The 15,419-nt window shown below is 44.0% G+C and overlaps 1 protein-coding gene across 1 annotated transcript in view; it reads right to left on the bottom strand.

Moving 5' to 3' along the window:
- Positions 1-1,144: 1,144 nt before the first annotated feature.
- The window catches only part of slc2a9l2 (solute carrier family 2 member 9, like 2), a 253,543-nt gene continuing 239,268 nt past the window's right edge, over positions 1,145-15,419 (bottom strand). The window contains exon 13 of the mRNA XM_046310980.1: positions 1,145-3,291. Coding sequence (XP_046166936.1) covers positions 3,040-3,291 — 252 coding nt within the window. The 3' untranslated portion in view covers positions 1,145-3,039. The remainder of the gene's footprint in view (positions 3,292-15,419) is intronic.

The raw sequence follows: 15,419 nt of genomic DNA, 5'->3' as shown, positions 1-15,419 counted from the left end.
CAGGTCTGTGAGAGCCAGAAATCTTGCTTGTTTGTAGGTGACCAAATACTTATTTTCCACCATAATTTGCAAATACATTAATAAAAAATCCTACAATGTGATTTTCTGGATTTTTTCTGTGATTTTCTGGATTTTTTGTCTGTCATAGTTGAAGTGTACCTATGATGAAAATTACAGGCCTCTCTCATCTTTTAAGTAGGAGAACTTGCACAATTGGTAGCTGACTAAATACTTTTTTTACCCCACTGTAGATGCGAGAAGGAACCATACGTAGAATGTATGCACACATGACTGTAAGTCGCTTTGGATAAAAGCGTCTGCTAAATGGCATATATTATTATTATATTATACAACGAGCAAAGTGATAAAGCTGTTAGTGTGGCTGCTATGAAAGTGAACTGTTTGCAGGTGATCAGGTGTGTATTCATTCCACCGATTCTGTTGAAAAAAACAATGATTACTCCAATTGTTCTCTCGATCTGTGCATCTACTTTGTAAACGTTCATTTGTAGGCTAGGTTGTAGCAACCTCATGATGGGTATAGGGAAAATGTGTGTATCATGTAGTAGGCTAAACCTATCGATGTTACATTGAGCTGGGTGAATGGAATATGAATGACAGTCGCCCCATATATGCTGTAGTAGAAATAAGACCATGCTCATAAAAATACAATTGTACTCCCTAATCTTAAACGACACTGACCAGCACTGCATTTAGGTTAGTATTGTAGAGTAACTACAAAGTTGTTCATCCATCCTCAGTTCTCTCCCAATACTTCCTTTCCGGGAACTGAGTTAGGAAGGATGCCTGTATCTTTGTAGTGACTGGGTGTATTGATACACCATCCAGAGTGTAATGCATAACTTCACCATGCCCAAAGGGACATTCAATGTCTGCTTTAAAAAAATGTTTTTACCCATCTATCAATAGGTGCCCTTCTTTGCGAGGCATTGCAAAACCTCCCTGGTTTTTGTGGTTGAATCTGTGTTTGACATTCACTCCTTGACCGAGGGACCTTGTGTAGGGTACAGATATCAGGTAGTCATTCAAAAACCCTGTTAACACTATTAAACACACCCTGAAGAAGGCACAGTGAAGCCGAAACGTTGGTGATTCACCCAATAAATTACTGGGAGTTTATATATGGAGTGTGTGACTCTGTTTTAATCGTTTATTTGCCATTAGTACACACCTCCAAACAAAACAAAAACTCTGGGTGTGCGCCAGCTCATGTTTTTTAAACACTATTATTGCACACAGAGTGAGTCCATACAACTTATTACGTGACTTGTTAAGCAAATATTTATTGCTAGCCCATAGATCTAGCCTAGATAGGTATCGAAATAGCTAGTCAACCTAGAATTGTGTCTGACAGTAGGTATAAAACTATTTTCATACAATACTATCTAATAACCTCTAGTTTGCTAATATCACAACAACATAAGGAAAATATTTAAGAAATGTACATAAATGCTAAATATTAATCTGCTACACTATATAATGGACTCGTAGTTGGCTAACTTAGCAACCTCTTCTCAGCAAGTAGACTGCACTGGAGAGCACAGGAGGTTGGTGGCACCTTATTTGGGGAGGACGTGGTTGTGGTAACGGCTGGAGCAGAATAAGTGGAATGGTATCAAATACATCAAACACATTGTTTCCATGTGTTTGATGCCACTCCATTGACGCCGTTCCGGCCATTATAATGAGCCGTCCTCTCCTAAGCAGCCTCCACTGGTGGAGAGAGAGTGGAGAGCGCACGCACACATCTGATGTCATCACAGAGCGACAGATATGTATATTTTAGCTGTAATTGCCATTTCTTGAGACCTACAGCTACAAATGAAAGAAAAGGGTTAGCTAACATAGCTAGTAGCCTAATTGACCGTATTTTATCCTGAAATAATTTGAGGTGGTCCCAACGTCATCCTCACATTTTTATAGGTTATGGTTTAATGTAAATAGCCTACACATAGAAAGGAGAAAGTAGCTTGATCAAAGGGGCAACCTGCAGTTGCTACATCCAGGGTTTGGCTTATAAATGATTCATATATACCCATTGATTCTTTACGAATATAACATGTCACTGAATTGTGATATCCGTCATATCTTGTGCATATCTTTTTTGTCAATAACGAATCTGAATGTGAACTGGGCTTTGTTTGTCATGTCAGGAATTTTGTGTCACTTTACAACGACATACGTCACTGTTATGTTATGTTCATTATAGGGAAGGGATGTAATGGTTTAAATGAAGAGAAACAGGTAATGATGCATTTTCCAGCACAGATTCGGTGTAATTACATAGAAATGATCTTCTCTGATTCCATATAACTACCATGGGCTGGTTGGGATATCAGGAAAGGATTGGGGGAAACAACATGGCAACTATTTATGTTAACTAATGGTAATTACTAGCTAATTGCAGAGTAAATACATCTTATTACCGAGCTAGAATGTAAAGCGGTAGCCACATCTCTCTCCTGTAAATGAGAGATTAAGCAAACAATTTATTTGGGAAATATTCCGTCTTTGCTATTTTCATTAGCATGCTGAGGATTTCAAATTGTATTGGATGTATTTTTTTATCTGTTAAGACATCGAATACATGTGGTTTAGTGTATTTAGCACATTTAGTATGTTTAGTTCATTAAACGTTATGTGTGATTTGGTTTATGTAGATACAACAATTCAAAGTTAATACACAAAGTAACCAAAAACCTGATCTAATTTGCATATTCCCACAAGTTTCCCAGAATTGTTAGACAGAAGTTCACAAGTCGCTGCAAAAGTTTGCCTCAAAACTAATTTGCAAATTTGCAGTAAATTAGCCAAAGATTTGCAATAACTGTTTGCCAAATGCCTGTTGTTTTTTTTCTCGGTAGAAGAGCTTTAAAAATATACTGAAAATTATTGCATACAAAAAAAACGTACACTCACCTAGCAGAAAAAATGTATCTTAAAAATTATATTTCACTTCAGTGAATCAAAATACAGTATGTACAACAGTAAACTGACACCTGGTGGCTTTTCTTTGATTCAAAACGAACTCTCTATCTCATCGTCGATGATGACTTTTCCATTTTCTTCTACTTCCTTTGACCCAGACTTGATGGCAAGTTCGTTCTCAATTTCCTTTTTAACCAACGGAACCTTGTTGATTTTGGCAAAGCTCTGGCTGATGTCCATAAAGGTCTTGTTTTTGGTCTCGGGCAGAATAAAGTAGAGGTATACAGCACCCAGCACACACACCACCAGGAACACCAGGAAGGCATAGGTCTGCAGGGACTCCTGTGGAGACACACACACACACACAAAATGTTTTAAAAAGGTATACTCAGCAATATGAAATCATCGACTTCTCGTTTACAGATGTCAACAACAACACATTTCAAATCTGCCCAGACTTTCCACACCTACAAACATTTCACCTTCATTTCCAGCCCAAACTTCCCCCTCACAAAAAGATAGGCTTCCCTGAGCTGTCAGCCTGAAGTGTGTGTACAGAGGCATCTAGCCATCTGTGTGAAACTGTTGGTGTGACAGTGTGACAAGCAATAAAAGCCTCATTCTCCTGAGGCACACACACACACACACACACACACACACACACACACACACACACACACACACACACACACACACACACACACACACACACACACACACACACACACACACACACACACACACACACACACACACACACACACACACACACACACACACACACACACACACACACACACACACACACACACACACACACACACACATTTGCAAGAGTCACCAGAGTAGTTATACTAACTCTGTAGTCCATTTCTACATTTAGATTACCTCCAGGGGGACCAAAGAGAATTGAAACTCAGTGGCGAGTCACACTTCTTAAAAAGTCGCCTGTCCCTACTCTCAGAGCAGTAAAACATCAGTAAAAATGAAACACAGGCAACGGAGCGTGGCTGGACCTAGTGCTTGCATAGGCCTACTGAAGAGCTGAAGCTTTGCAAGCATGTAATGCTGTATGTTCTATAATTATACAATCTATATAATGTATTTGGTAGTGTGTAGAAAGTAATATTTGCAATTACTTCTGAGAATGGGACTACACCGTTAGAAAAAATGGTGTTATCTAGAACCTAAAATGGGTTATTTGGCTGTTCCCATAGGATTTGTATTTTATTTTTATGTTAAGTGACTGTCCCACTGGATGTCATAAGGTGAATGCACCAATTTGTAAGTCGCTCTGGATAAGAGCGTCTGCTAAATGACTTAAATGTAAATGTAAATGTAAAATGGCTGTCACACACTGTGTTAGCTCAGAATCCCACTGGGACTACACTTTTAGACCAAAAGAGTTCAACCTGGAACCAAAAAAGGATCTACTTGGAACAAATAAGGGTTCTCTTATGGGACAGCCGAAGAACCCTTTCGGAACCCTTTTATCTAAGAGTGTATGGCCTGCTGGGAATTACATTTCCCCGACCCGACTCCCTCTCAGTGGGAGCTTTACAAATTCTTAAATGAACTAAATGTATTCAAGCCAAACGGAATATTGGATTACGTTTTAGAAACATTTCAGAATCAAACAAAGAATCAAAGAAATTCAGAAGGATGAGCCTGGGAAATAATTGGGATTACTGAAAAACACAGTCCAATGCTGAGAAGTCATAGGGAATAGAGAAAGAATCCAAAATCTACAGGGAACCACAAATATACCCCAACATCTTTGAAATCTGACCCTGCACTGTCAATCATTCAGTTTAATGAGGGATTTCAAATCTGGCCAGGCAGATTACCAGAGGGAGACTGCCTGGGAATCTTGATTGACCCCAGACTGGGGGTTTGAATGATGCACTAAAAGCTATTTTCCAAACAGTCTAATATACCTGTCATAAAACACACAGTACCCATTCAATGGTGACCTCAAAGCCCAACTACTTCCTGTTGACATCCGCCTTCCCAAGGCCTTATGGGTTATTACTGTGTCACATCGAGACACGGCTTTCCCCTCTTTCAAATATTTCATAAGAAGATAAACAAGGCTCTATTTGGTAGCCTGATCCAGACTGAAAAAAAAAACTTTCTGTGATGTAACACTAATTTGCAAAAGTTGGAAAAATCCCCTAGTCCGATGAATTTTGCATTACTCGGACAGATGAGTAATGCTAATTACAAACGCATTTCCTATAAAAATATTTCAACTTCCTGTTATTGCTAAGATTGATTTTTCACTGGCCTATTGATTGACGTGATAAAGGAGGTGGTTTATTTTTTAGGGGGTAAGCTTTATTGCCTGCACTGCTGGCTTGGCACATTTAGCCTCCCTGATACATACACAAACATACACTGACCTTGTCATGTTTTGTCATTGATTATCATGTCTTGTCCCTGTGCTTCCCTTCTATTCGTTTCCCTCTGCTGGTCTTATTAGGTTCTTTCCCTCTTTCTATCCCTCTCTCTCCCCCTCCCTCTCTCTCTCTCTCTCTCTATCGTTCCGTTCCTGCTCCCAGCTGTTCCTCATTCTCCTAACTACCTCATTTACTCTTTCACACCTGTCCCCTATTTTGCCCTCTGATTAGAGTCCCTATTTCTCCCTCTGTTTTCCGCTTCTGTCCTTGTCGGATCCTTGTTTAATGTTTGCTGTTCTGTGTCCTTGTTCTGCCCTGTCGTGTTTTTGCCTTCTTCAGATGCTGCGTGTGAGCAGGTGTCTATGTCAGCTACGGCCTGTGCCTTCCCGAAGCGACCTGCAGTCTGTGGTCGCGTCTCCAGTCGTTCCTCTCTACTGACGAGAGGATTTCAGTTTTCCTGTTTTGTATTTACCTAAGATAATATCCAGGATTATCGTTTTTGTTTAAGACTGGAATAAAGACTCTGTTTCTGTTAAGTCGCTTTTGGGTCCTCATTCACCAGCATAACAGAAGGATCCGACCAAGAATGGACCCAGCGACTACGGATTCTCGCAACACTGCCGTCGAGATCCAGGGAGCAATGCTCGGCAGACACGAGCAGGAATTGTCTGCTGCTCGTCATGCCGTTGAGACCCTGGCCGCTCAGGTCTCCGACCTCTCAGGACAGTTTCAGAGTCTTCGTCTCGTGCCACCAGCTACTTCCTGGTCTTCCGAGTCTCCGGAACCTAGGGTTAATAACCCACCATGTTACCCTGGGCAGCCCACTGAGTGCCGCTCCTTTCTCACCCAGTGTGATATTGTGTTCTCTCTCCAGCCCAACACATACTCAAGAGAGAGAGCTCGGATCGCCTACGTCATATCACTCCTTACTGGTCGGGCTCAGGAGTGGGGCACAGCTATCTGGGAGGCAAGGGCTGAGTGTACTAACGATTATCAGAACTTTAAAGAGGAGATGATACGGGTTTTTGATCGTTCAGTTTTTGGGAAGGAGGCTTCCAGGGCCCTGGCTTCCCTATGTCAAGGTGATCGATCCATAACGGATTACTCTATAGAGTTTCGCACTCTTGCTGCCTCCAGTGACTGGAACGAGCCGGCGTTGCTCGCTCGTTTTCTGGAGGGACTCCACGCTGAGGTTAAAGATGAGATTCTCTCCAGGGAGGTTCCTTCCAGCGTGGACTCTTTGATTGCACTCGCCATCCGCATAGAACGACGGGTAGATCTTCGTCACCAAGCTCATGGAAGAGAGCTCGCGTTAACGGTGTTCCCCCTCTCCGCATCTCAACCATCTCCTCCCACCGGCTCAGAGACTGAGCCCATGCAGCTGGGAGGTATTCGCATCTCGACTAAGGAGAGGGAACGGAGAATCACCAACCGCCTTTGCCTCTATTGCGGTTCTGCTGGACATTTTGTCATTTCATGTCCAGTAAAAGCCAGAGCTCATCAGTAAGCGGAGGGCTACTGGTGAGCGCTACTACTCAGGTCTCTCCATCAAGATCCTGTACTACCTTGTCGGTCCATCTACGCTGGACCGGTTCGGCTGCTTCATGCAGTGCCTTGATAGACTCTGGGGCTGAGGGTTGTTTTATGGACGAAGCATGGGCTCGGAAACATGACATTCCTCTCAGACAGTTAGGGAAGCCCACGCCCATGTTCGCCTTAGATGGTAGTCTTCTCCCCAGTATCAGATGTGAGACACTACCTTTAACCCTCACAGTATCTGGTAACCACAGTGAGACCATTTCCTTTTTGATTTTTCGTTCACCTTTTACACCTGTTGTTTTGGGTCATCCCTGGCTAGTATGTCATAATCCTTCTATTAATTGGTCTAGTAATTCTATTCTATCCTGAAACGTTTCTTGTCATGTGAAGTGTTTAATGTCTGCTATCCCTCCTGTTTCTTCTGTCCCCTCTTCTCAGGAGGAACCTGGTGATTTGACAGGAGTGCCGGAGGAATATCATGATCTGCGCACGGTCTTCAGTCGGTCCAGAGCCAACTCCCTTCCTCCTCACCGGTCGTATGATTGTTGTATTGATCTCCTTCCGGGGACCACTCCCCCTCGGGGTAGACTATACTCTCTGTCGGCTCCCGAACGTAAGGCTCTCGAGGATTATCTGTCTGTTTCTCTCGACGCCGGTACCGTGGTGCCTTCTTCCTCTCCCGCCGGAGCGGGGTTTTTTTTTTGTTAAGAAGAAGGACGGTACTCTGCGCCCCTGCGTGGATTATCGAGGGCTGAATGACATAACGGTTAAGAATCGTTATCCGCTTCCCCTTATGTCGTCAGCCTTCGAGATTCTGCAGGGAGCCAGGTTCTTTACTAAGTTGGACCTTCGTAACGCTTACCATCTCGTGCGCATCAGAGAGGGGGACGAGTGGAAAACGGCGTTTAACACTCCGTTAGGGCATTTTGAATACCGGGTTCTGCCGTTCGGTCTCGCTAATGCTCCAGCTGTCTTTCAGGCATTAGTTAATGATGTACTGAGAGACATGCTGAACATCTTTGTTTTCGTTTACCTTGACGATATCCTGATTTTTTCACCGTCACTCGAGATTCATGTTCAGCACGTTCGACGTGTACTCCAGCGCCTTTTAGAGAATTGTCTCTACGTGAAGGCTGAGAAGTGCGCCTTTCATGTCTCCTCTGTCACATTTCTCGGTTCTGTTATTTCCGCTGAAGGCATTCAGATGGATCCCGCTAAGGTCCAGGCTGTCAGCGATTGGCCCGTTCCTAAGTCACGTGTCGAGTTGCAGCGCTTTCTCGGTTTCGCTAATTTCTATCGGCGTTTCATTCGTAATTTCGGTCAAGTGGCTGCCCCTCTCACAGCTCTTACTTCTGTCAAGACGTGCTCTAAGTGGTCCGGTTCCGCCCAGGGAGCTTTTGATCTCCTCAAGAAGCGTTTTACATCCGCTCCTATCCTTGTTACTCCTGACGTCAGTAAAATATTCATTGTCGAGGTTGACGCTTCAGAGGTGGGCGTGGGAGCCATTCTGTCCCAGCCCTTCCATTCTGACGATAAGGTCCATCCTTGCGCTTATTTTTCTCATCGCCTGTCGCCATCGGAACGCAACTATGATGTGGGTAACCGCGAACTGCTCGCCATCAAGCTCGTTGGGCGTTGTTTTTCGCTCGTTTCGAGTTCGTGATTTCTTATCGCCCGGGAAATAAGAACACCAAGCCTGATGCCTTATCCCGTCTCTTTAGTTCTTCTGTGGCTTCTACCGACCCCGAGGGGATTCTCCCTGAAGGGCGTGTTGTCGGGTTGACTGTCTGGGGAATTGAGAGACAGGTAAAGCAAGCACTCACTCACACTGCGTCGCCGCGAGCTTGTCCTAGTAACCTTCTTTTCGTCCCTGTCTCTACTCGTCTGGCTGTTCTTCAGTGGGCTCACTCTGCCAAGTTAGCTGGCCACCCCGGCGTTCGGGGTACGCTTGCTTCTATTCGCCAGCGGTTTTGGTGGCCTACTCAGGAGCGTGACACGCGCCGTTTCGTGGCTGCTTGTTCGGACTGCGCGCAGACTAAGTCAGGTAACTCTCCTCCTGCCGGTCGTCTCAGACCGCTTCCCATTCCTTCTCGACCATGGTCTCACATCGCCTTAGACTTTATTACCGGTCTGCCTTCGTCTGCGGGGAAGACTGTGATTCTTACGGTTGTCGATAGGTTCTCTAAGGCGGCACATTTCATTCCCCTCGCTAAGCTTCCTTCCGCTAAGGAGACGGCACAAATCATCATTGAGAATGTGTTCAGAATTCATGGCCTCCCGTTAGACGCCGTTTCAGACAGAGGCCCGCAATTCACGTCACAGTTTTGGAGGGAGTTCTGTCGTTTGATTGGTGCTTCCGTCAGTCTCTCTTCCGGTTTTCATCCCCAGTCTAACGGTCAAGCAGAAAGGGCCAATCAGACTATTGGTCGCATATTACGCAGCCTTTCTTTTCGAAACCCTGCGTCTTGGGCAGAACAGCTCCCCTGGGCAGAATACGCTCACAACTCGCTTCCTTCGTCTGCTACCGGGCTATCTCCGTTTCAGAGTAGTCTTGGGTACCAGCCTCCTCTGTTCTCGTCCCAGCTCGCCGAGTCCAGCGTTCCCTCCGCTCAGGCTTTTGTCCAACGTTGTGAGCGCACCTGGAGGAGGGTCAGGTCTGCACTTTGCCGTTACAGGGCGCAGACTGTGAGAGCCGCCAATAAACGTAGGATTAAGAGTCCTAGGTATTGTCGCGGTCAGAGAGTGTGGCTTTCCACTCATAACCTTCCCCTTACGACAGCTTCTCGCAAGTTGACTCCGCGGTTCATTGGTCCGTTCCGTGTCTCTCAGGTCGTCAATCCTGTCGCTGTGCGACTGCTTCTTCCGCGACATCTTCGTCGCGTCCACCCTGTCTTCCATGTCTCCTGTGTCAAGCCTTTTCTTCGCGCCCCCGTTCGTCTTCCCCCCCGTCCTTGTCGAGGGCGCACCTATTTACAAGGTACGGAAGATCATGGACATGCGTTCTCGGGGACGTGGTCACCAGTACTTAGTGGATTGGGAGGGTTACGGTCCTGAGGAGAGGAGTTGGGTTCCATCTCGGGACGTGCTGGACCGTTCGTTGATTGATGATTTCCTCCGTTGCTGCCAGGGTTCCTCCTCGAGTGCGCCAGGAGGCGCTCGGTGAGTGGGGGGGTACTGTCATGTTTTGTCATTGATTATCATGTCTTGTCCCTGTGCTTCCCTTCTATTCGTTTCCCTCTGCTGGTCTTATTAGGTTCTTTCCCTCTTTCTATCCCTCTCTCTCCCCTCCCTCTCTCCCTCTCTCTCTATCGTTCCGTTCCTGCTCCCAGCTGTTCCTCATTCTCCTAACTACCTCATTTACTCTTTCACACCTGTCCCCTATTTTGCCCTCTGATTAGAGTCCCTATTTCTCCCTCTGTTTTCCGCTTCTGTCTTTGTCGGATCCTTGTTTAATGTTTGCTGTTCTGTGTCCTTGTTCCGCCCTGTCGTGTTTTTGCCTTCTTCAGATGCTGCGTGTGAGCAGGTGTCTATGTCAGCTACGGCCTGTGCCTTCCCGAAGCGACCTGCAGTCTGTGGTCGCGTCTCCAGTCGTTCCTCTCTACTGACGAGAGGATTTCAGTTTTCCTGTTTTGTATTTACCTAAGATAATATCCAGGATTATCGTTTTTGTTTAAGACTGGAATAAAGACTCTGTTTCTGTTAAGTCGCTTTTGGGTCCTCATTCACCAGCATAACAGACCTAGAGAGAAGTTTATCCTCGGCGGCTGCAATCTGTTCGGGCGTGCAACGGGGACACAAGGATAATTAAATGTCCACAATGGAGGGGATATAAAAGTTAATACATCTGATCAGGGAGAGGTGTCCCCAGTGAAATAATGGGGCTGGCCTTCGGGAGGTCATGGTTACTGCATTGGTCATGGTCACTGCATTGTGGGGGCAATGGCTTGTCGCAGTTGACAAGGAGAGGGCTACAGTGTGAGTGTGTGTGTGTGTGTGTGTGTGTGTGTGTGTGTGTGTGTGTGTGTGTGTGTGTGTGTGTGTGTGTGTGGGGGGGTGGTTTATGCAGACGGTGCTCATATTCTTAATGGCCCAAGGGGAGGCCGACCCAAGGACAGCAAATTAGCTGCTTGACTAGGCTTTACTCAACATTGTTATTATGCGTTTTCAGCCTGGCAAACTGTCATTTTGGGAATGCAAGATTATTTAATGCAGTTTCTATCTTTTACATTTTGGATTAGCCTCTAGCACCCCAGCAGTGACGTATGCTACATTGTGATAATCATATAACGAGTCTTAAAATGACATTATACTGTATATGGGTCTTTCTATAAACTAGGGTACCAGTGAGCATTTCATGTAGAGGATAACTGTTTAGAGCTGCCACAAAGCCTTTTTTTCATGTGAATACATTAAGACAGTGGTCACCAACCTTTTCTGAGTCAAGATCACTTTCTGAGTACAAAGCAAGATCTACCGCTCAGATAGTTTTTTAAACAATAATAATAATAATACGCCTATGCAACATTAACCTATTAAAAACAGTTCTGTAACAATGAGGTTTCTGCAGTAGGCTATGAGGCCCAATACATTATCACATATTGGCTATGCTTGAATTGCCTTGTCAATGTTGTTCTTCTCAGACCATTTTGAAATTATATTTCAAAATGTTAGGTATACAATCACACTGGTAATATATCATTTGCTGTATTACTTGTGAGGCACAGCTGAGTGAGCACAACAATTAGCTTTGTTTTATTTTACTGGATGGCCTGCATCTGATGGTCAGTCTGAGGGGGGGAGGAAAGGAGAGAGCAGCAGGGAGGCTCCCTCTCACCCGACTCACCCCGTCCCTCTGCTCTCCCTCCCTCCGCTGAGAAAAGGGGACATAGTCTTCCAGCTGTTGGCGAAACTCAAGTCGCACTGCATTATTTCTGCCTCATGCACCAATTCATGTTGTTACTCCCATGACCAGAGAAAGTGAAATTAAAATCTAAAAAAATAGATATTAAAAAAGAGACGTGCCGCTAATAATAACAATGCAAGGTTATCGAAACATTTTGCTATACTCATTAGTTGCAGCTGCAGTGCTGGTTGTAGTGAGTGGAAGTAAGGAGAACGCTTATTTCATGGCTTATAAAAGTGTTGAACAAAGTGTTGACAAAGTGCTGAATAACAACTTTAAAAAAAACGTAATTATAAAAACAGCAGCTCTTTGCTGTATTCATTGAGTCTCTCTCTTGTCGTGGTTTTAAAAGTTTTGACATCTCAGTCTCAATGCTGTGTGTTCGTGGTTTCTTTTTACAGCCTATTGCTCGAGGAAACTGTGCAGACACAGTGATCTGAGCTATCTGACTGGCCAGCATTAGACCTATAGGTGCACTTGATTTGCTCTCTGGGGCGGCTGGGTAGGCGGAGTTCTACCTTCAGACACATGAAATGGTTAAAAATGGGAACACTTAAAACATATTTTTTTTTACAGAAATGCTTGGTGATCGACAACGAATGCCTTGGAGATCAACCAGTTGAACGACCGGTTGGTATAAAGATGTATGGAGATCTCGGAAGTATACTGTTACCTTGTAACATTGCGTATTTCACTTTGTTACAAGGTGCACACATATCCAAAATAAAATCGAATGTTTCTGACACAAAGAGCAACTTTAACATGATTAATAAAACAAAAACCGAAACTGTCATTACGAGAACCGATACTCAATAATCACGCATAATAGTTGTTTGATATGTGTTTGATGTCTAGGTGATTCAGGAAATAATTTTCTGAATGACATTCAAGTGATAAAGAGCTGATGTGATACTGCCAGATTACTGTCCAAGTACATTTGAGGTCGTAAGTTTACTTTCAACCACTCCACAAATTTCTTGTTCATGTCACGCCTTGGTCATTGTATCTTGTGTTTTTGTTATATGTTTGGGTAGGCCAGGGTGTGACATGGGTTTATATGTTGTATTTCGTATTGGGGTTGTATTAATTGGGAGTGTGTATTATTAGGGGTGTGTCTAGTTAGGCTTGGCTGCCTGAGGCGATTCCTAATTGGAGTCAGCTGATTCTCGTTGTCTCGGATTGGGAACCGTATTTAGGCAGCCTGAGTGCGCGTTGTATTTCGTGGGTGATTGTACCTGTCTTAGTGTTAGTCACCAGATAGGCTGTATTAGTTTCACTCGTTTGTTGTTTTTGTATTTTCAGTTATTTCATGTACCGCATTATTCTTCATTAAAAGTCACGAGTAACCTACACGCTGCATTTCCGTCTGACTCTCTACAAACAACAGACGAACTACATTACAGTTCACAAACTATAGTTTTGTCAAGTCGGTTAGGACATTTACTTTGTGCATGACACAAGTCATTTTTCCAACAATTGTTTACACACAGATTATTTCACTTATAATTCACTGTATCACAATTCCAGTGGGTCAGAAGTTTACATACACTAAATTGACTGTGCCTTTAAACAGCTTGGAAAATTCCAGAAAATGATGTCATGGCTTTAGCTTCTGATAGGCTAATTGACATAATTTGAGTCAATTGGAGGGGTAACTGTGGATTTATTTCAAGGCCTACCTTCAAACTCAGTGCTTCTCTAGCTTGACATCATGGGAAAATGAAAAGAAATCAGGCAAGACCTCCGAAGAAAATGTAGACCTGCACAAGTCTGGTTCATCCTTGGGAGCAATTTCCAAATGCCTGAAGGAACCACGTTCAACTGTACAAACAATAGCATGCAAGTATAAACACTCTCTTAGAGATGAACGCACTTTGGTGCGAAAAGTGCAAATGAATTCCAGAACAACAGCAAAGTACCATGTGAAGATGCTGGAAGAAACAGGTACAAAAGTATCTATTTCCACAGTAAAACCAGTCCTATATCGACATAACTTGAAAGGCTGCTCAGCAAGGAAGAAGCCACTGCTCCAAAACCGGCAAATCTCCCAACACGGTTTCTAAAGGACTGTAACGGAACTTTTCAAATTTTTGTCTGGATGAAATGCTCGCGCCTCATGGATTACTGGCCTGAACACGCTAACAACACGTGGCTATTTGGACATAAATGATGGCACTTTATGGAACAAAATCAGTCATTTATTGTCAAACTGGGATTCCTGGGAGTGCCTTCTGATGAAGATCATCAAAGGAAAGTGAATATTTATGCTGTTGTTTCTAACTTTGTTGATTCCAAAATGGCAGTTATTCCTCTGGCTGGATTGGGTTCTGAGCGCCGTTCTCAGATTATGTTTTTTCTGCAATTTATTTTTAAAAATCTGACACAGTATTTCTGCTAAAATCCCCAGATGTTTTGGAATCAAAACATTACTACACGTAAGGCGCCAATGTAAACTGAGATTTGTGGATATAAATATGCACAGTATCGAACAAAACATACAGTGGGGCAAAAAGGTATTTAGTCAGCCACCAATTGTGCAAGTTCTCCCACTTAAAAAGATGAGAGAGGCCTGTCATTTTCATCATAGGTACACTTCAACTATGACAGACAAAATGAGAAAAATACATCCAGAAAATCACATTGTAGGATATTTTATGAATTTATTTGCAAATTATGGTGGAAAATAAGTATTTGGTCACCTACAAACAAGCAAGATTTCGGGCTCTCACGGACCTGTAACTTCTTCTTTAAGAGGCTCCTCTGTCCTCCACTCGTTACCTGTATTAATGGCACCTGTTTGAACTTGTTATCAGTATAAATGACACCTGTCCACAACCTCAAACAGTCACACTCCAAACTCCACTATAGCCAAGACCAAAGAGCTGTCAAAGGACACCAGAAACAAAATTGTAGACCTGCACCAGGCTGGGAAGACTGAATCTGCAATAGGTAAGCAGCTTGGTTTGAAGAAATCAACTGTGGGAGCAATTATTAGGAAATGGAAGACATACAAGACCACTGATAATCTCCCTCGATCTGGGGCTCCACGCAAGATCTCACCCCATGGGGTCAAAATGATGGCAAGAACGGTGAGCAAAAATCCCAGAACCACACGGGGGGGACCTAGTGGATGACCTGCAGAGAGCTGGGACCAAAGTAAAAAAGCCTACCATCAGTAACACACTACGCCGACAGGGACTCAAATCCTGCAGTGCCAGACGTGTCCCCCTGCTTAAGCCAGTACATGTCCAGGCCCGTCTGAAGTTTGCTAGAGAGCATTTGGATGATCCAGAAGAAGATTGGGAGAATGGCATATGGTCAGATGAAACCAAAATATAACTTTTGGGTAAAAACTCAACTCGTCGTGCTTGGAGGACAAAGAATGCTAAGTTGCATCCAAAGTACACCATACCTACTGTGACGCATGGGGGTGGAAACATCATGCTTTAGGGCTGTTTTTCTGCAAAGGGACCAGGACGACTGATCCGTGTAAAGGAAAGAATGAATGGGGCCATGTATTGTGAGATTTTGAGTGAAAACCTCCTTCCATCAGCATGACAATGATCCCAAACACACCGCCCGGGCAACAAAGGAGTGGCTTCGTAAGAAGCATTTCAAGGTCCTGGAGT

This window comes from Oncorhynchus gorbuscha, linkage group LG18 (genome assembly GCF_021184085.1).
Source record: "Oncorhynchus gorbuscha isolate QuinsamMale2020 ecotype Even-year linkage group LG18, OgorEven_v1.0, whole genome shotgun sequence".
Taxonomy (NCBI): Eukaryota; Metazoa; Chordata; class Actinopteri; order Salmoniformes; family Salmonidae; genus Oncorhynchus; species Oncorhynchus gorbuscha.
This window is presented reverse-complemented; position numbering and strand designations above follow the sequence as displayed.